General features: G+C 43.6%; 1 protein-coding gene across 1 annotated transcript in view; it reads right to left on the reverse strand.

The window, feature by feature from the left end:
* Nucleotides 1-22,410, reverse strand: part of atg7 (ATG7 autophagy related 7 homolog (S. cerevisiae)) — a 238,253-nt gene that overhangs the window by 104,270 nt on the left and 111,573 nt on the right. The window contains exons 15-16 of the mRNA XM_070895377.1: nt 20,059-20,134; nt 4,250-4,330 (exon numbers count right to left, since the gene is read on the reverse strand). Coding sequence (XP_070751478.1) covers nt 4,250-4,330; nt 20,059-20,134 — 157 coding nt within the window. The remainder of the gene's footprint in view (nt 1-4,249; nt 4,331-20,058; nt 20,135-22,410) is intronic.

Consider the following 22,410-nt stretch of genomic DNA (forward strand, 5'->3'; position numbering starts at 1 on the left):
TATTTCTAGGGCTACTTCCTTAAGTTCTCTGGGATGCAGACCATCAGGCCCTGGGGATTTATCGGCCTTCAATCCCATCAATTTCCCCAACACAATTTCCTTTAGTTCCTCCTTCTCACTAGACCCTCTGTCCCCTTGTATTTCCGGAAGGTTATTTGTGTCTTCCTTAGTGAAGACAGAACCAAAGTATTTGTTTAACAGGTCCGCCATTTCTTTGTTCCCCATTATAAATTCACCTGAGTCTGACTGCAAGGGACCTACGTTTGTTTTCACTTATCTTTTTCTCTTCACATATCTATAGAAGCTTTTGCAGTCAGTTTTTATGTTCCCAGCAAGCTTCCTCTCATACCCTATTATCCTCCTCTGCTATATTACAAAATTCTCCCAGTCCTCAGGTTTGCTGCTTTTTCTGGCCAATGTATATGCCTCTTCCTTGAACATAAGAACATAAGAATTAGGAACAGGAGTAGGCCATCTTGCCCCTCGAGCCTGCTCCGCCATTCAAAAAGATCATGGTTGATCTGGCCGTGGACTCAGCTCCACTTACCTGCCCGCTCCCCATAACCCTTAATTCCCTTATTGGTTAAAAATCTATCTATCTGTGATTTGAATACATTCAATGAGCTAGCCTCAACTGCTTCCTTTGGCAGAGAATTCCACAGATTCACAACCCTCTGGGAGAAGAAATTCCTTCTCAACTCGGTTTTAAATTGACTCCCCCGTATTTTGAGGCTGTGCCCCCTAGTTCTAGTCTCCCCGACCAATGGAAACAACCTCTCTGCCTCCATCTTGTCTATCCCTTTCATTATTTTAAATGTTTCTATAAGATCACCCCTCATCCTTCTGAACTCCAACGAGTAAAGACCCAGTCTACTCAATCTATCATCATAAGGTAGCCCCCTCATCTCCGGAATCAGCCTAGTGAATCGTCTCTGTACCCCCTCCAAGGCTAGTATATCCTTCCTTAAGTAAGGTGATCAAAACTGCACGCAGTACTCCAGGTGCGGCCTCACCAATACCCTGTACAGTTGCAGCAGGACCTCCCTGCTTTTGTACTCCATCCCTCTCGCAATGAAGGCCAACATTCCATTCGCCTTCCTGATTACCTGCTGCACCTGCAAACTAACTTTTTGGAATTCATGCACAAGGACCCCCAGGTCCCTCTGCACCGCAGCGTGTTGTAATTTCTTCCCATTCAAATAATATTCCCTTTTACTGTTTTTTTTCCCCAAGGTGGATGACCTCACATTTTCCAACATTGTATTCCATCTGCCAAACCTTAGCCCATTCGCTTAACCTATCTAAATCTCTTTGCAGCCTCTCTGTGTCCTCTACACAACCCGCTTTCCCACTAATCTTTGTGTCATCTGCAAATTTTGTTACACTACGCTCTGTCCCCTCTTCCAGGTCACCTATGCATATTGTAAACAGTTGTGGTCCCAGCACCGATCCCTGTGGCACACCACTAACCACCGATTTCCAACCCGAAAAGGACCCATTTATCCCGACTCTCTGCTTTCTGTTAGCCAGCCAATTTTCGATCCATGCTAATACATTTCCTCTGACTCCGCGTACCTTTATCTTCTGCAGTAACCTTTTGTGTGGCACCTTATCGAATGCCTTTTGGAAATCTAAATACACCACATCCATCGGTACACCTCTATCCACCATGCTCGTTGTATCCTCAAAGAATTCCAGTAAATTAGTTAAACATGATTTCCCCTTCATGAATCCATGTTGCGTCTGCTTGATCGCACTGCTCCTATCTAGATGTCCCGCTATTTCTTCCTTAATGATAGCTTCAAGCATTTTCCCCACTACAGATGTTAAACTAACCGGCCTATAGTTACCTGCCTTTTGCTACCCCTTTTGGATTTAACACTGTCCTTAATTTCCCTTGTGTGCTGGGACCCCAGCTCTACAATATACATTAACGATTTAGATGAAGGAATTGAGTGTAATATCTCCAAGTTTGCAGATGACACTAAACTGGGTGGCGGTGTGAGCTGCGAGGAGGATGCCAAGAGGCTGCAGGGTGACTTGGACAGGTTAGTTGAGTGGGCAAATGCATGGCAGATGCAGTATAATGTGGATAAATACGAGGTTATCCATTTTGGGGGCAAAAACACAAAGGCAGAATATTATCTGAATGGCGGCAGATTAGGAAAAGGGGAGGTGCAACGAGACCTGGGTGTCATGGTTCATCAGTCATTGAAAGTTGGCATGCAGGTACAGCAGATGGTGAATAAGGCAAATGGTATGTTGGCCTTCATAGCTAGGGGATTTGAGTATAGGAGCAGGGAGGTCTTACTGCAGTTGTACAGGGCCTTAGTGAGGCCTCACCTGGAATATTGTGTTCAGTTTTGGTCTCCTAATCTGAGGTAGGACGTTATTGCTATTGCGGGAGTGCAGCGAAGATTCACCAGACTGATTCCAGGGATGGTTGGACTGTCATATGAGGAGAGACTGGATCAACTGGGCCTTTATTCACTGGAGTTTAGAAGGATGAGAGGGGATCTCATAGAAACGTCTAAGATTCTGACGGGACTGGACAGGTTAGATGCGGGAAGAATGTTCCCGATGTTGGGGAAGTCCAGAACCAGGGGACATAGTCTAAAGATAAAGGGTAAGCCATTTAGGACCGAGATGAGGAGAAACTTCTTCACCCACAGAGTTGTGAGCATGTGAATTCTCTACCACAGAAAGTTGTTGAGGCCAGTTCGTTAGGTATATTCAAAAGGGAGTTAGATGTGGCCCTTACGGCTAAAGGGATCAAGCGGTATGGAGAGAAAGCAGGGATGGAATACTAAAGTTGCATGATCAGCCATGATCATATTAAATGGTGGTGCAGGTTCAAAGGACCGAATGGCCTACTCCTGCACCTATTTTCTATGTTTCTAAGACATCGAAGTGCAGAAACATGGCAAATAAGGTGCAACACTAAGCCTGCATATACCAATAGCATGAGAACAAATAGTGTGTCAGATTTATTATTTAAGTAATGAAGGAGTGCATCAAAAAAAAAATTACTTACTCCAACGAACCTGCAATGGTCATTAAGCCTCTTGCGACACTGTGTGGGGGTCGACATAGGAGACCTCCTCAGCTATGCTGGTCCACATTTTTCAAAAAACCGCTGGGAGGGTTCTACCTGCACCCCTCTTGTTCGATTCTGCCATCTCCTTTCAACAGCCTCACTGCTGAACTTTCTGGCTCTCTGCCTGCTCCCATCTCCTTCTATTGTGAATCAAATTTTAAAACGGCTGATTCAGCCCTGGGTGCACTGCGCATGCACCAGCGGTCCCTGCCTGCATTTGCGTTTGCGATCGACAGCTGACCAGAAGTGCGGGAAGAAGAAAATAAATTGTCCAACAAAAAAAAATTCACGCATGCGCAGAAGGTCCAATTTTTTTTGGGGGGGCGCAAATTTCGGCTCCGCACACAAATGCAATTGTGCAACGCCGGAGTTACCGCCATCGCTAACAATCTTCACCGTTTGCCGAAATTTGCGAGCTGACGGTAACGGAAACTCAGCAGTAAAAAAATGTTTTCGCCGCGATTATCGCCCGAAAACGAGCGAAATCGCTAAAACCCGAAAATCTAGCCCTAACGTTTAAAATCTTTTCATTTGATCTGGGGTGTGAATGTGCTCCATTTATCCCAATGACAAAATACGTAAAAATATTTACTTGCAGCAAATATAAATGTTTACAACGGCACAAAGCAGTAATCATTAGAACAAGGCTGACGGAGTGCAAACGGCTAATTTGCAACAGGATCCCATGGTAAAGACTGGAATAAAACGCGTTATTCTCTGGACGCTCGCCTACAAAAATAAAACACAACTAATGTTTTAATGTGGCACTAAATAACAGCTGGATATAAGCGGTACAGCAGCACAGCGCTTTGGTGGCTGGCTACAGAGTGGCATGGGAGAACGGCTCCTGCTCACACACTCAACTTGGACATGATGCTTTGGGAGGGCCTGAGAAACAGGAAAGAAAAATAAACAACCTGAAAAATACACATTTTACAAAACTGTGAAACCCTGTCCTGCAGTCTATAGTGAAAATATTACTGTGACAGTATCAAAGGAGAATTTCAAAACATACAAAGAGCATGTTTCGAAATTAGAAGCATGTATTTATTAAACAAATGTATGGAATTTTGCAGGAACTGAACATTTTAAATTCAGCTTTTGCTGTTTTGAAACTTTTTCCTCAGCAAGTCCAGGTCTAAAGAAACTTACCACTGGTGAACATGCTGTGCACTTATCAAATGCTAGACTTGCTGGAAGGACATTGTCAAATCTCGACAAAAAGCCACGGATCTAGAAGAGAAGGAAATATTAAATTGATTACATTTCAGTTGCCATGTAAAGGGTGTCTGGCTGCAGTATCTGTAGGGTCCAATTATTTACCTCTACAACTAATGATCTAAATATCAGGGTTGAACATGACCAGGACCAGTGTTCTTCTCCACGTGAGCCACCTGGTCCAATCCCACTCTTCTCCTTGCTCCCCATATACTGTAATATTCTGTATTTTCAAGGAACTACTTAATTCCTTATTACTTTAAATGTGTTACTTCTAGTTATAGCAGGGTTGAACCTCCCTTAACCAGAACTCCCTTAGCCGGAACTACCCCTCATCCAGAACTATTCCCGGCCACCAGGTGACGCATGCGCAGAACTCCGACATGAACAAATTGAAGTCCTTCCTCGCTGCCGACTCCCGCAATCTATGGCCTGACCCCGCGATCCACCCGCATCCCCCCCCACCGCCCCCTCCCATGATCTCTCTGCCATACTCCAAAGCCAGCCAGCCCCGATATTCCCTTGATCAGTACCTGTACCATTCAATTTAACATGACTACCCTCGTCCGAAAAACACCCTTATCCAGAACAGGCAAGGTTTGAGGGTTCTGGATAAGGGAAGTTCAACCTGTATCTTGCTGACCAGTGGAAGTGGAAACAATTTACCTCATCACAGCTCTTCATAATCTCAACTCGAATGAAAAAGGCCATATCTCTCAATTCTCTCTTCAGAACTCTAACCCTTCAGCTCTGGTGATGTCCTAGTTAAACTACCACTGTGCATTTTCCATTGCTTTTCTAATCTTCCTGTAATAAGGTACCCAAAACTATACGCAATACCCCAACTGCAGCCTAATTATGCTGCCATAAAAGTTCAACATCACCTCTTGCTTTTGTATCCTCTGTCTTTGGATTCCAAAGCAAGGATGCTGGTAACGACCTGTGCATGTGTGCATGAAAGTACCACTGGTCTCTACTCCAATTAATATTGGATTATTTCAGGTATCTACCCTATTCTTACTTTCAAAATGTATTACATTACATTTTTTTTTAAACATTGAACTGAATCCCTCACCTATCTGCCCATATAGAAATAGCCGCCAGTGAAAGACCTCTGCCCTGTAAGTAGGCATGTGCAGCACTCTCGTCCGATGGGTAGTGTATGATTTGCATACCACAGTATAACTCCAATCTTGCACTCACCTCAGTAACGGTAGAGCATAACTTCAGTCCAAAATTCCATTTTTAATTTAATAATTTAATTTTTAATAATCACGCTGTAATTGAATGCATTAAATTCATTTCTGTTTCCTCAGGGGACTGACTGCTTGGTTAGTTGTTAATTTTAGTTGCACCAAATATATTTGTTGGATTGTGGCACCACCTAGAGTCAAGAGCTGCTACTGCCATCAGAGGTGTTAGACCCAAACCTTTTTTTTAACAATTTTCGATGATCACAGTGAACAAGAGTGGAACATTAAACTATCAAAATAATCTGCTCAATGGCAAAATAATATTTTTTCGTGCCAAGAGAATTAAAGCTCGGATCATGTTCAATAAATGTAAATCAAAACCAAAGAAAGGGAGTTGTACAAGCTTCTGTTAAGAACATCAATTGAAAAATGTAGGTTTATGCTCTGTTTATCTGTGAATTAGGTTTTCTTCCTGGACTTTTAGCTCTGGTCGCACCTGGCTTGAAGAGCTTCTACCCAGCAGTATAGTGTCACAGCAAGTTCAATCACTAATGCACAGTGCCATAGAGCTGTGGGAGTTGGGTAGGTGCCCATAATTATACCACATGATGAGTTCCTGATTTCAACCAGGTTGCCATGGGAACACAGTTGCGGACAATTGCTTCCCCGTAAGAGAGGAGATTGAAAGGGAAAAAAATCACGTCATAACACGATGGTGCACTTTGTAGTGGCAGGTTGCAGAGTTGCATTGACAGAAGCCTGCCTAACCATCCCATTTCTTGGCAGGAAAGACCATTAGAAAAGGGGGGAAAACAAAATATTTCAACATGGACATCTCACCATTAAAAAGCTTCTTTCATAAGTCTGCACTCCTGGATATGCCGTCTGTCTTTCCCCTTTTGTCAAAATCTCTATATCTGCCCTTCAAGCTATTCTAACTATTATATTTAATATGCTAAGCATAGGCTCCTTCCAAGCATATATTATTTGACTGGCAAGCAGCAGTGCCAGGAATACAAGTCCAATTATATAGTTTGGGCCCCGTATCTCAGTGGAGTCTCTCAGGACACAAAAGGCAGTTTCTATAGTCACTCCTCATTCTTGACATCACGTTAGTAAATATCTGCTGTATCCTCTCTTTGGCTTTGACATCCTTCCTAACGTAGCGCTCCCAAAACTGGGATGGAAAAAAAAACTGCTACATTTCTGGGATCTAAAGAGGAATGCCCAATCCAGCACTAAAAATAAGTATTCATATTTTCCTTTGAATACTTAACGTCACTGTGGAAGTAGAATCTCGAAGACAGAAAATCTAAAAACTTTTTCCACAAACAAGATACTAATACCCTGTAGTATAGAATGCTGCTAAAGCATAATTATACTCATGTTTATGGCTGATCTGATCTTGACCTCAACTCCACTTCCCTGCCCGCTCCCTATAACTCTCGACTCCCTTATCGTTCAAATATCTGTCTATCGCCACATTAAATGTATTCAATGATCCAGCCTCCACTGCTCTCTGGGGTAAAGAATTCCAAAGATTCATGACCATCAGAGGAAATTTCTCCTCATTTCCATTTTAAATGGGCAACCCCTTATTCTGAAACTTTGCCCCCTAGTTCTAGATTCCCCCACGAGAGGAAACATCCTCTCTGCATCTACCCTGTCAAGCCCCCTCAGAATCTTATATGTTTCAATAAGAGCACCACTCATTCTTAAAAACTTGAATGAGTACAGGCCCAACCTGCTCAACCTTTCTTCATGAGGCAACCCCTTCATCTCCAGAATCAAGAAGGCATTTGATAAGGTTTCAGACAAGAGTTTAGCAAAAATAAAAACTCATGGAACTAGAGGTACCCTTGTGACATGGGTTTGTAATTTGTTGGAGGAGGGAGTTGGAGAGTAGGGTTAAATGAATTACATTCTGATTAGCAGGATGTGACAAGTGTTGTTCCTCAGGAATCTGGACTGGGGCCTCAGCTTTTCACCATATATATCAATGACTTGGATGAAGTAAGAGAGAGCTGTATATCCAGGTCAGAGATACAAGACCTATAGAGTAGTGACAATGGGGGACTTCAACTATCCTAATATAGACTGAGATAGTAATAGTGTAAAGGGCAGAGAAGGGGAAAAATTTCTGAAGCGTGTTCAGGAGAACTTTCTTGATCAGTATGTTTCCGGCACAATGAGGAAGGAGGCATTGCTGGAACTGGTTCCGAGGAATGAGATAGGTCAAGTGGAGCAATTGTCAGTAGGTGAACATTTAGGGAACAGTGATCATAGTATCATAAGGTTTAGATTAAGTACGGAAAAGGATAGGGAGCAATCTAGTGTAAAAACACTTAATTAGAGAAAGGCCAATTTCAGTGGGTTGAGAACGGATCTGGCCCGGATAAATTGGAATCAAAGATTGGCAGGCAAAACTGTAGTGGAACAATGGGCTGCCTTTAAAGAGGAAATAGTTCAGGTACAGTCGAGGTACATTCCCACTAGGGGGAAAGTAGGGCAACCAAAGTCAGAGCTCCCTGGATGACGAAAGAGATAGAGAGTAAGGTGAAGCAGAGAAAGAGTGCGTATGACAGATGTCAGGTCAAGAATACATCTGAGAATCAGGCTAAATATAGAAAGTTCAGAGGAGAAGTGAAAAAGAAAATAAGAGGGGCAAAGAGAGGGTATGAGAATAGAATGGCAGCTAATAGGATGGCGGTGTGAGCTGTGAGGGGGATGCTAAGAGGCTGCAGGGTGACTTGGACAGGTTAGGTGAGTGGACAAATACATAATGTGGATAAATGCGAGGTTATCCACTTTGGGGGCAAAAATGTGAAGGCAGATTATCTGAATGGCAGCAGATTAGGAAAAGGGGAGGTGCAACGAGACCTGGGTGTCATGGTACATCAGTCTTTAAAAGTTGGCATGCAGGTACAGCAGGCGGTGAAGAAGGCAAATGGCATGTTGGCCTTCATAGCTAGGGGATTTGAGTTTAGGAGCAGGGAGGTCTTACTGCAGTTGTACAGGGCCTTGGTGAGGCCTCACCGGGAATATTGTGTTCAGTTTTGGTCTCCTAATCTGAGGAAGGATGTTCTTGCTATTGAGGGAGTGCAGTGAAGGTTCCTGGGATGGCAGGATTGACTGGATCGACTGGGCCTGTATTCACTGGAGTTTAGAAGAATGAGAGGGGATCTCATAGAAACATGTAAAATTCTGATGCGACTGGACAGGTTAGATGCAGGAAGAATGTTCCCGATGTTGGGGAAGTCCAGAACCAGGGGTCACAGTTTAAGGATAAGGGGTAAGTCATTTAGGACCGAGATGAGGAGAAACTTCTTCAATCAGAGAGTTGTGAACCTGTGGAATTCTCTACCGCAGAGTTGTTGATGCCAGTTCATTAGATATATTCAAAAGGGAGTTAGATATGGCCCTTATGGCTAAAGGGATCAAGGGGAATGAAGAAAAAGCAGGAAAGGGGTACTGAGGTGAATGATCAGCCATGATCTTATTGAATGGTGCTGCAGGCTCGAAGAGCCGAATGGTCTACTGCTGCACCTATTTTCTATGCTTCTAATATAAAGATAATCCAAAAGTTTTGTATAGACATATAAATAGTAAACGGGTAGCAAGATGGGGCTGATTAGGGATCAAAAAGGAGACCTACGCATGGAGGCAGAGGATATGGCTGAAGTACTAAATGAGAACTTTGCATCTGTCTTTACCAAGGAAGAAGATGCTGCCATAGACATAGTGAAGGAGGTGGTAGAGGAGATACTGGATGGGATAAAAATTGATAAAGATGAGATACTCGAAAGACTGGCTGTACTTAAAGTAGATAAGTCATCAGGACCGGATGGGATACATCCTAGGATGCTGAGGGAAGTGAAGGAAGAAATTGCAGAGGTATTGTCCAAATTTTCCAATCTTCCTTCTAAACGGGGCTGGAAAATTGCAAATGTTACACCCTTGTTCAAAAAAGCATGTAAAGATAAATCCAGCAACTACAGGCCAGTCAATTTAACTTTGGGAGTGGGAAAGCTGTTAGAAACAATAAACAGGGACAAAATTAACAGTCACTTGGACAAGTGTGGATTCATTAAGGAAAGCCAGCATTGATTTGTTAAAGGCAAATCATGTTTAACCAACTTGATCGAGTTTTTTGATGAGGTAACAGAGAGGGTTGATGAGGACAATGCAGTTGACGTAGCACACATGGACTTCCAAAAGGCATTCAACAAAGTGCCAAAGAGGCTTACCAGCAAAGTTAAAGCCCATGGAATAAAAGGGACAGTGGCAGCATGGATACAAAATTGGCTAAATGACAGGAAACGGAGAATAATGGTGAACGGTTGTTTTTTGGACTGGAGGAAGGTATACTGTGGTGTTCCTCAGTGGTCGGTTCTAAGACCACTTCTTTTCTTGATATATATTAATGACTTGGATATGGGTGTACAGGGTGCAATTTCAACATTTACAGATGACACAAAATTTGGAAGTATTGTGAACAGTGAGAAGGATAGTGAGAAACTTCAAGAAAACATAGACAGGCTGGTTGATAGAGAATTCAAGCTCTGCAGCCAGGCTGCATTTAGACAGGCTGTGAAAAAACACAGGCCACATTACATTAAGTCATCAATGTGACATTTTCGGACCTTGGGTAGCGAGCCAATTAAAACGTTAAAGGACTATTAATTGAGCCAATAAGGTCAAAGAAGGCGAGTTCTTTTCTGTAAATTGAACCCGGTATAAATACAGCCATTTTGACCATGTGGTTTCAGTAAGACAAAGGAACTGGCAATCAGCCAGCAGCTTGTTGCTCTCTGCCAAGATTAAAAAGTTAAAACTACCATCTGAGTTCGTATTTCATTGGAAATTAAGAGATCTAACAATTTTGGCATCACGAACAGGATCGCTGAGTAAAGAAACTGAATTTTGGACATCAGACCTACATACTGAGGTAAGGACACCTCTTTTAAAAAAAGTCCTCGGTCAAAAGTCTAAATTCGCCTCTCCTTCTATGCGATTCCGAAAGCCTCCGGTTTGCGAACCCTCCGGTTGGTAGTCGGCTCGAGGTCCCATAGACGTCTAAACTTCGGCAGTGTGTTAGTTAATTAATCACCGACCTATTGATCGGCTAGAGAGCCTACGACTCGAGACCCCAGTAAAGAAATGGCAGCAGGAGATAAGAGCAAAGAATTGCCTACAACTGTTAAAGGTGGACAAGCACCACCTGAAGTTTCAATCGATAACATTCTCGAACAGTTGAAAGAATACATAGAGCAACAATTCAACTTATCTAAAACCTGTATTAAGATCGAACAAAAGTACAGAACCTCCAAAGGACAATGGTCCTTAGACGAGATTAAAAGGGTCTGGGGAAAAACGACCCGTATGAAAAATAAAGAGCGAACTAGATGGTCCCTAGCGGTTATGGGACAGATTCGAAAGCGGAATGAAATTATAATGCGTTCCCAACATGATTGAGAACTGACCAGTACAAAGGACCAATTGCAAGCTGTTTGTGCACAGCTGCGACAGAAAAAGCTTGAACTTGAAAAGCTGAAAGCGGAAGTTAAAGATCTTAAAGGTGAAATTAAAGAATGGAAAAAATCATTAGGTCAAGAGACAGTAATAGGAAAAGGAAAATGTATTGATCAATTCCCAGGATACCCATGTTTGGATAAATTAAAAGTGCAAACCCAAAGACACGACCGAGGAATAGATACGGTTTCTGAATCCTCCGACAATACAGGGTCGGAGGATGACGAATTAGGGGTGCGCTTTGCCCCGTTTAAAAAAAGACGAGTTGTAGTCAAATCAGAAGAGACTGCGGATGAGGGCGGAACCAAAAAAAGAAAGAGAAGGGTGTACAAAGAATACTTAGTTCATGATCCGGCAGACGCAGAAAAAATTGATAAATGGTCCAAGGAATTGCCCAATCCAAAAAAAGGGGGAGTAAAAACGTGGGACCAACTGGACTGCTTAAGAAATATATATCAACTTCATCCCTGGGACGGAGTGCAAAGTTTGACCATAATGGTGCCAAAAACACAGGGAAGAAAATTGCACGACAAGGTAGATGAAGCTTTGGGGCAGAATGAGCAAGAATTAGACGCAGGATGGGAAGCGATTAAACACTGGCTGCAAGCCTTCAGTCCAGCTAAGACAGACTGGGGAAAAATTGCAGCCTGCCAACAGAAAGGAACAGAGGAGGTCCTGGAGTATGACGAGCGGTTTAGATGCACGTGGCTAGAACATTCGGGTATGAATAATACGGATGAGGAAATGGATGAACAAGTGTTTGGACCCCTGAAAGTAGCTTTCGTGGCAGGTCTAAAGCCAGAACTGTCCAAAATGCTTAAGGTAGTGTTACCGGACTGGGAAGGTAGAGGAACTACCTTTGCAGCATTGGTGGATCGATGTAACCAATTAGATCGGGATATGGGAGCTAAAGTCCGAGCTGTACAGGCTATGTGATGGAAATCCCAGGATTCCGATAAACAGTTATTAGGAAAATTACCTGGAAAATGTCATTATTGTGGGAAAGAAGGTCACTGGGCCAAGACGTGCAGGGCAAAACAGAAAGGTCGTGGCTGGGGAAGAGGACGCAGCCAGGGATACAATTCAGTCAACAAGCCAGGCTTGTCACAAGATAACGACCTCATAGAAGCATTTAAGCGACTGACAATACAACAACAGAAGGAGTTACTTGGGATAGCAAAAAACGATTAGAGCCCACCCTGGCGCCCCCTCCTCGCACTAATACAACAAAGGGAAGATGGGTTATATATAACTGTGAGGGTGGGCGATAAGGATGTGGACTGTCTTTTAGACACAGGGGCGGAATTAACATGCTTACCCCTACAATATGGAGACTTTTTGCCATTGGATGGTAGGGCACTTACAGCCTATGGAGTTGGGGGCCATAAAATGGAAATTAAAAAGGACAACACTGGTACTTATAGGGCTGGGTCCACATGAACTAACCACGCCGATCTGGATAGGCCCAGTAGATCAACCCCTTTTGGGAATGGACATTCTAATCCAAGTAGATTCATCGTTGCATTTTGAGGATGGTCGGGTGACATGGTCAATTAGAACTTTGAAGAAAGAAGAATTGAAGGAACACCCGATATGGGCTAAAGATAAGAACGATTGTGGCCTACTCCAGATGGAGCCTGCGTCATTTACAGGGACCAAGCCTGCGTCATTTACAGGGACCAAGCCTCCATGCACTAAACAGTATCCCATCAGTCCAACTGCCATCGCGGGAATCTTACCGGTTATTCAGTAATTGGAGAAACAAGGGGTGCTTATTAAAATGCATAGCTCCTCCAATAGCCCCGTGTGGCCGGTACAGAAATCTAATGAGACTTGTAGTTTGACTGTCGATTATAGGAAAGCTAACCAGTGTATTGATCAAAAAGCTCCTTTGGTCGCAGATCCCTCCACCATTTTTAGTGCCCTCAAACCGGAACATAAATATTTCTCGGTTATAGATATGGCCAACGGATTTTGGTCGGTGCCTCTGGCACCAGAGGTTCGACAGTGGTTTTCTTTCAAGGTCCAAGGACAACAGTATACTTGGACCCGGTTACCGCAGGGTTTCCACAACAGCCCTACGGTAGTCCACATGGCTTTACAAAGCCATTTGCGAGAATTACCTCCCCTGTCATCCACAGTCATCCAATATGTAGATGATATCTTGCTAGCTTCAAACACGGAAGAACAGCATGAACAAGATTTACGAGCTTTGCTGGATCACCTTCGGCTGAAAGGACATAAAGCCAGCATCAACAAAGCACAAATATCCCAAGAAGAGGTTGTATACCTGGGACAAAAGATTTCACAAGAGAGAACTTACCCAGGATAGAACTGCAGCCATTCGGGCTGCTAAAAAAACCACCACTATTCAGGAACTAAGGTCTTTTTTGGGATTGTGTAACTTTAACAGAAATTGGATTGACTCCTTCACACAGCTTGCTCAGCCACTGAATGATATTTTAAAGGGGAAACGTGCCTCTAAAGAAGCCATCACCCTCACTAAAGAACAGCAAGAGGCCTTCCTGAGTTTGAAAAAGGCTTTGTGTTCGGCACCGGCTCTGGGAATCCCCGACAGTGATAAGCCATTTACCCTGTTTGTTCATGAGAAAGAAGGATATATGACCGCTATACTGACACAAGAACATGGGGATCGGCAAAGACCTATTGGCTATTATTCGGCAAAACTGGATGCGGTAGCCCTCGGATGGGGAAATTGCCTAAGGGCTATGGAAGCTACATGTCGAGCGGTAATGACCACTGCGGGTCTAGTCCTCGACCAGAAGATGATTGTCAAGTGTCCCCACACCGTATACGCTTTGCTGTCTATGAATAGAATGTCTCAGGTGACAGCAGCAAGATGGACCCGCTGGACAGCAGTTTTGGAAGCTCCTAATCTCCATATTGTCCGGGCCAGCCCGGTTAATCCCGCAACTATGCTCCCGATGTCAGAATCGAGGGAGCAAGAGGGGGGAGAATGTGAAGAGCATGACTGCATGGAGATTTTAAAAGAAACAGAAGAAGCAGCCTTAGCAGCAGAGGAGCCTCTGCACAACCCAGACCTGTTTACAGATGGTTCCTCCTTTGTTGACAATGGTACCAGAAAAGCAGGATGGGCAGTTACAACCTTATATGAGGTAGTGGCAAAAGGATGGTTACCCTCAGGAACGTCAGCACAACAGCCCGAGTTACGGGCCCTGTCAGAAGCATGTCGAATAGCAGAAGGACAGACAGCTAATGTCTACACAGATTTGCGTTATGCTTTTGGAGTCGCTCACGACTTTGGTCTGTTATGGCGGAAAAGAGGATTCCTCACTGCTGCTGGTACACCTATCCGAAATGGAAAAGAAGTCCGAGACTTACTGGAGGCCATACAATTACCTCGAAGTGACCATCCTAAAGTGTAAGGCCCGTACCAAGGAAAATACCACAGAAGCTCAGGGAAATGCCCTAGCCGACCAGGCAGCTAAAGATGCCGCCTCACAGGGCGTTCCCCCAGAAGAACCAACACAGATGTGCAGATTGAAAGCACTCATTACATTCCCCGATGGGGAGTCCCGAGTAGCATTGACTCAGATCAGGGAACACACTTCACAGGTGCTGTCTGCCAAGAAGTCTGGAGGTTACTGAACATTACGTGGTATTTACACTGTCCTTATCATCCACAATCATCAGGACAAGTAGAACGAATGAATCGAACTTTGAAACAACGGCTTGCCAAATATCACCAAGAAGGAACATCATGGCCCCAAGCACTACCAATAGTGCTATGTCGCATTAGGGCAGCCCCGAACAGAACTACAGGTCTAAGCCCATTTGAAATTATAACAGGAAGACCCATGTCGCTGCCAGGAACTATCGATTTACGGAAAACTGATGTTCACTTAATGAGTGACACTTTGTTATCATACTGTCAGAACTTAACCAATGCTATTAGTTCTGTTTCCCGACAGGTATCGGCAGCTTGGGGTAATCCACCCGAAGGAGGACACGACATCATCCCGGGTGTCTGGGTGTATGTGAAAAAGTTGCATAAAGAACCTTTGGGTGCCAAGTGGGAGGGACCTTATCAAGTGTTATTGACCACCCAGGCAGCTGTTAAAGTCCAAGGAAAGAAAGCCTGGATCCACGCTTCACACGTTAAACGAGCACCCGTAACTGAAGCTGAAATCTAATAAGGACAATTACTTTTTGCGAAAATGTATAAATTTACTGTATTATTGACTATAGGTATTCTAGGCATAGGCCTACTTCTTACTAGCCGACCTTCTGCACCAAATGGAAATAGTAGGGTAGCAAAGGAATTACATGTAAATACCGTTTTATATATGTCATACATTTATGCCAAACAAGGTAACATTTCTAGTTGTTGGGTGTGTGCGCATATTCCTATTCACTCAAAGGGAGGATTCCCTTGAGGCCAGTTCCCTTGAATATCTCGGAAATGGCTGAGTGGATAATTAATCAAAACAAAACAGGCAATGCGTTTCAGGATACGGAAAACTGGGCACGTAAATGGATGTCAGCAGGTTATAATCTGACTACCTTTGAAGGGGGATACCAACCGTGCTACAATAATTCCAAACGGCCCCCATTTTTTGTTATCACTAATACAACGGGAATAGGAAGACCGGGGGAATCGGTCTGTCTCATTAGAAACATCAAAGGAGGCCAAAATATGGGGTATAGTAACTGCTCCCGGAATTATAATATAATCAAGCCACGGAACCGTCCAAACTGGGCCGATGTGGGAATTTTTAACCTAACGGGGATTCTGAATAAAACAGATGGAAAAGCCTGGACAGGCCCCGGAGTGTTGCTGACAAAGAAACAGATAACCTTCATTGCCTATAATGGTACCTATTGGGTGTGTGGCCACAAGGCCTACCCCTTGGCTGCCCCAGAATTGGATGGGATCCTGCTATTTAGCCTAAATTGTGCCTTATATGTATCATATAAAGTCACTGTCGGAACATTTACACCGGCCTAAGAGAGCTATCACAGAAACAGAGAGGTTCTTTGCCATTCTGATCCCTGGGTATGGGACCGCCAAACTGGCAAGGGTATCCATTAACATGGCATCCGTTGTGGAACGAATAGCCAATGATACCTCAGAGGCCCTAGTTAAAATCAATGCAGAAATGGTAGCAATCCGCACAGTAGCCCTACAGAATAGACTGGCCCTTGATTACATCCTGGCTGAAAAGGGAGGTACTTGCACCCTACTTGGAACTGAGTGTTGCACATATATCCCAGATAGCTCTGAAGAAATTACCCACTTAGCGGAGCATATCCAAAAGGAGGTAGAAAAACTTAAGCAACCCCCATCATTCACTTTGTGGAGTGGAGCCACTGAATGGCTAGGTTCAATAGGAAACTTCATTGGTGGAAGGTTTAATTCTATTTGTTGTAATTGTTTTACTTTTATATTGTTTGTTTATGTTGATTAAATGTTGTTGCGACCAGGCGGCTGTAGCTGCTGTCCCGCAGGTGAGACACCTTGCAGGTCCCAGCAGACCGTCTGTACGTGGCACAGGAGTATGTTATGTTTAAGGAAAGGTTGTTTACTGGTTGAATTAAGATATTGATTTGGATTAAATTGGAATAAGGTTAATTAACCTACTAAAACCAGACTTCCATTGTGGCCACGATGGAACTCGGGTTGGTGTAAATTTGTGTGGAAGTTACTAGTCCGGACATGTGGCGAAACACATCAACAAATTTTAGAAGGAAACTCTATTAACATGTATGAAATTATTTTGTAGAATGTTTAACCAGTGATACCTGAAGTTTTATGATTCAGTTTGTGAAAGAATCAAAGGGGGGATTGATAGAGAATTCAAGCTCTGCAGCCAGGCTGCATTTAGACAGGCTGTGAAAAAACACAGGCCACATTGCATTAAGTCATCAATCAACTTGACATTTTCGGACCTTGGGTAGCGAGCTAATTAAAACGTTAAAAGACTATTAATTGAGCCAATAAGGTCAAAGAAGGAGAGTTCTTTTCTGTAAATTAAACCCGGTATAAATACAGCCATTTTGACCATGTGGTTTCAGTAAGACAAAGGAACTAGCAATCAGCCAGCAGCTTGTTGCTCTCTGCCAAGATTAAAAAGTTAAAACTACCATCGGAGTTCGTATTTCATTGGAAATTAAGAGATCTAACACTGGTGAACACTTGGTAGATGAAATTTAACACAAAAACGTGCAAAGTGATACATTTTGGTAGAATGAGGAGAGGAAATATAAACTAAAGGGTACAATCCTAAAGGGGATACATGAACAGAGAAACCTAGGGATGTATATATGTGCACAAATAGTTGAAGGTGGCAAGGCAGGTTGAGAAAACAGTTAATAAGGGGAGCCTGGGCTTCATGATTAGAGATATAGGGCCCAAATTTGGCCCACCCGCTTTATCGGCGCACTCACGTGAGATGCGCCGACTTCCTCGGCTCAAAACGGCACCAAAAAGATGTCCCCGGATTATGGCCGCTCTGTTGACTCTCCCGGGGCTTGGCGTGGCGATTCCATTGGGGGATGGAGCTCATGCCCTACGTGTGAAAGAATGCCGGCAGCTGTCCGCATGCGCATTAGAGCGTTCGCACTTGGGCAGTAGCACCTGCTGATAATGTGTGCTGCAGCGTCGACCCGATGCGTCCTGCCCCTATCCCGGGCCTAGTGGCCTGCTGCACAGGTCGGTCTGCTGCCTTCCCGGGCTAAGGCTACAAACAGGTTGGTGCAAGTTGAGATTGGGGGGGGGCGGGGCAGGAGAGGAAGGGAGGGGGGAGAGTTTTGATCAGGCGGGGGGGGGGGGGCGGAGGAAGAAAAAAGTTTTGATCCGAGGGGGGAAAGAGTTTTGATCCCGGGAGAGGGGAGGTGGTTGATAACTGAGTAGCCAGTAATTTTAATGAGTTTATTCAAGACTTTCCTTAATCCTATTGGTGAAAATACTTTCCTACTTAAGAACATAAGAATTATGAGCAGGAGGTACTTCTATTTTTTATTTGGATATTTTGAAAAAATTATGTAAATATGTTTTGTCTCTTTACTTCTTTTATTTTTGTAGTTTAAGCTTCCATGAATGCTTCTGTTGTATAGTAAATTAACTTTGCGAAGTTTGTCATATGATGTCCTGTATAGCTGTTTGATCCTATTCATATTCTTTAGTCAAGTCATTAAGTACCTACCTGCACTGATTTCTTAACTCTCCGCAAGGGTTTTCTGTGCGGCCACAAGTGGCCACATACGCTGGCCTTAGTTAGTTTGGAGTAACTATTAGCTGGCCAAAGTGATCTAAATGGCCAAAATGGGCATAGGTGGCTGGTAACGTCCCCTTTTGAAAAAAACTAAATTAAACTAAAAAAATCCTAACTAACTCACTTACACTGGCGCAAATTGAATGTGCAAAATGGGGATTTTTAAAGATACTCCAGAAAAATCAAGTTGTTCCAAAAAAAACACTAACGCCTGGGCAATTTTGAGCCCATAGAGTACAAAAGCGTGGATATGATGATGAACCTGTATAAAACACTGGCTCGGCCTCAACTGGGCACCGCACTTTAGGAAGGATGTGAAGGCCTTAGAGAGGATTTACGAGAATGATTCCAGGGATGAGGGATTTCAGTTATGTGGATAGAATGGAGAAGCTGGGGTTGTTCTCCTTAAGAGTAGAGAAGACAGAGAGCAGAGGAGTCTGGACAGAATAGATCGAGAGAAACTGTTCCCATTGGAAGAAGGGTTGAGAGCCAAAGGACACAGATTTATGATTGGCAAAAGAATCAAAGGCAACATAAGAAAACACTATTTTAATCAGCGAGTGGTTAGGATCTGGGATGCACTGCCTGAAAGGATGGTGGAGGCAGACTCAATCTGGCTTTGAAAAGGGAGTTGGATAAGTGCCTGAAAGAAAAAAAATTGCAGGGCTAAGGAGAAAGGGCGGGGGTGTGGGACTAACTGAGGTGCTCTTGCAGAGAGCCGGCACAGGCTCAATGGGCCGAATGGTCTTCTTCCATGCTGTAACCATTCTATGATTCTGTGATTTGAGGAGGCACAGTAAGTTGTGTAGATGGGAACAGAAAGTTAAAAAGGGACATGGACAGATTGAGTGAATGGGCAAAACTATGACAGATTGCGTTAAATGTGGGGAAGTGCACGGTCATTCACTTTGGATCGGAGGAAGACAAATCTGAATATTTTCTTCATGAGGAGAGATGAGGAACTGTGGAGAAGCAAAGGGATTGGGGTGTCCAGGTATACAAATCACTAAAAGATAGTGCACAGGTATAAAAAGTAACCAAAAAGGCTAATGGAATGTTGGCCTTCATCTCAAGAGGGCTGGAATACAAAGGGGAGGAAGATATGTTTCAGTTGTACAGAGCCTTGGTCAGACCCCATCTGGATTACATAGTTCAGTATTGGGCACCGAACCTCAGTGCACATTCACCAGGGCTTAAAGATTGATGAGGACAGGTTACATAAACGATTTGCTCTGATGGGGGATCGAGAACAAGAGAGCATAGTCTTAAAATTCAAGCCATGCCATTCAGGAGTGAAATTAGGAAGCACTTTTCCACACAAAAGTTAGTGGAAATCTGGAACTTGCTCCCCCAAAAGGCCACTGTTGCTGGGCCGATTGAAATGTTCAAGACTGGGATCGACAGATTTTTATCAGGAAAGGTATCAAGGAATATGGATCAAAAGAAGGTACATGGAGTGGAGGTGCAGATCAGCCATAACCTAATTGAAAGGCGGAATAGGCTCAAGGGATTAAATTGTCTACTTCTGATCCTATTAACTAAACAAATACCGAGCATCTTGTTCAGCAATTGGGCTTAAAATCACAGCAAGTTATGTTCTCAATTTTTATGATTCATCAAGATAAGGTTTCTCTGAAAGAGGAAACTACTTAAAAAAAAAAGTTACGGGAAATTCCCAATAAACCCCATTGTGGATAAAGATGACATAAGACACCTGTTCCTAACGCACTGTGCCAGAATGGTAGATCGCGAGATTACTCACCTGATGGGGGACAAGTCCAAGTGATGTCGGAGGCTCATTCAGCCGGTCATCACTGCTGCTGGCTACTGCATACCCACTGCAAATCCAAAACAAAGTCAACAAGCGATACCGATAAGGCGACATTACTTAAGTTTTCTCATGTTAAAAAATTATTAGGTAACAAGTATCAGAACTGGGGATTAAATCTAATGGCATGACTCAGGAAATTGCAGTTCAGGCTAATAGACCTAGTTATTATATAGATTATTTATAATTATTTTTTAAACTTAGGAACTGAGGGAACAAATCATAATTTGCTGATGACACATTTTGGATGCAAGAATAGGGGAAGAGAAGATACCCTGAATACTAAGAAGCAGACAGACCTTGGTACACAAGTCATTAAAAGTGGTGGCAAAAGTGGATAACTTCATTAAAAAGACAAACACAATCCTTGGTTTAGTATCTTGAGACATTGAATACAGAAGGTGGAGTTAATCTGAAACTACTATAAGTTCTTAGTTGGATCACAGTCAGAGTATTTTGCAGTTTTGGGAACCCTATTACAAAAAAGATACAAAAGCAATGGCAAAGTCACAGCATAGATCTACTACCAGGAATAAGGGATTACAGCTATAAAGAGAGATTTGAACAGTTGGGGCTTTTCCCACTGGAGTGGAGAAGGTGAGGGGTGACCTGACAGAGACGGTCAAAATTATGAAGGGTTATCGATAAGGTAAAAATGGACAGTTTTCATTGGTTGGTGAGATGACAATGAAAAGGCACAAATTTAGGATAATTATCAAAAGGAAGGAGAGATTAGAAAAACTGCCACAAATCGCAATTGAAGCAGAGTTTTTAAGTGGCTTCAAAAGAGAAATATTGAAGGACACACAGCTCAATTTTCCACAGATATTTGTGCCATTTTTTTTAGGCCATGCCGCTTTTTTAGGCGTAAATTAAAATATCCAAGTTTCCCCAAAGTTTCTGCGCCAGCGTAACTCAGTTAGTTACGATTTTTTTAGGTTAGTATTTTTTTGCGTCATGGGGGCGTAACCTGATGTCTGCGCCAGTTTTTCATATTTAAGCAAGTTTGGCCAACTTACATATTTCCTAGAACGGCGTATGTAACCCACTTCTGGGCACTTCAGAAAAACCAGCGCACATAAAAAAATCGGCACAGAAAGACGCCATTGTTTTTAGGCAAAGGTTTGGAGGGAGTCAAAAAGGCAGAGAATATGCATCATGAAGCTTAATTGTTTCAAAGTCAAAAAGGGAAAAAATGGAAGTCTAATGCAATTCTTAAATTTTTGATTTTGTTCCACAGTATCATGCCACCACCGAACGTCTCCTCACTGGGCTCGAGGGTCGGTCGGCAGAATCGCGCTCTCGCCCGAGGGTCAGGGCTCGGTTTCAAAAGAAGCCCAGCGGCGGGAAGGCGGGGGGGGGGGAGGGGGGAGGGTGGAAGCCGAACTGAAGGGATGAGAACCCTTAGGCTATACAGCAGCTTCAAAAGAAGCACCTTGGACGCCGAGCCAGTGTTCGGGCGAGGGAGCGATTCTGTCGGCCAATACTCTGACCCTTGAGCCCGGTGAGTAGATATTCGGTGGTGGGGTGGTACTTTGAAAAAAATCAAAAATTAAAGAATTGCATTAGACTTTTTTTTAATTGAATGCCTAACTTCCCGTTCTAAGTAAGCCTAATGCGCATGCGCAGACCAGGGTGTGGTTCATACTAGGGCATCGACCTTGGGGGAAGAGAGAGGAAAGAAGGTTTGAGTGCTTTCTCCTGCTGTTTTGTGCTTCTTGCAAAGCTAAATTATGGGGGCAATATTGACAATGCCATACCTCGTCAAGGTGCTGTGGAGGAGAAGATTGATTAGACATCATCACATGAGGAACCTCAGAGCACGTAGGGTGATGGGCAGGAGGCCTTACCCACATCGGGTATATCGAGACAGGTATTCATACCTGCACCTGAGTGATGCAGACTGTGTGAGAAGGCTGCGTTTCCACAAAGAAGTTGTAACCAAGATCTGAGAGTTAACAAAAGCAGACCTCCATCCTAGAAGCGTCAGGAGGACTGCTTTGTCAGTTGAAGTAAAGGTTACAGCTGCACTTTCATTTTATGCATCTGGATCATTCCGAGCCACAACTGGGGATATGTGCGCCATTTCTCAACATGCAACACCTATCTGCATCCATCAAGTGACTGCTGCACTCTATACTCGGAGGAATGACTACATGCAACTACCTGAACCTGGAGCATAATAGCAGAGGAGGGCGGGCCGTCGTGCCCCTTTAACAATTGCTCGAACCTTGCACCAGCAGCTCGTCCGTGAACGTTTTGCTGTCTGAAGGCTCAGTGGCAACT

The sequence above is a fragment of the Pristiophorus japonicus genome, chromosome 12 (genome assembly GCF_044704955.1).
Source record: "Pristiophorus japonicus isolate sPriJap1 chromosome 12, sPriJap1.hap1, whole genome shotgun sequence".
Taxonomy (NCBI): Eukaryota; Metazoa; Chordata; class Chondrichthyes; family Pristiophoridae; genus Pristiophorus; species Pristiophorus japonicus.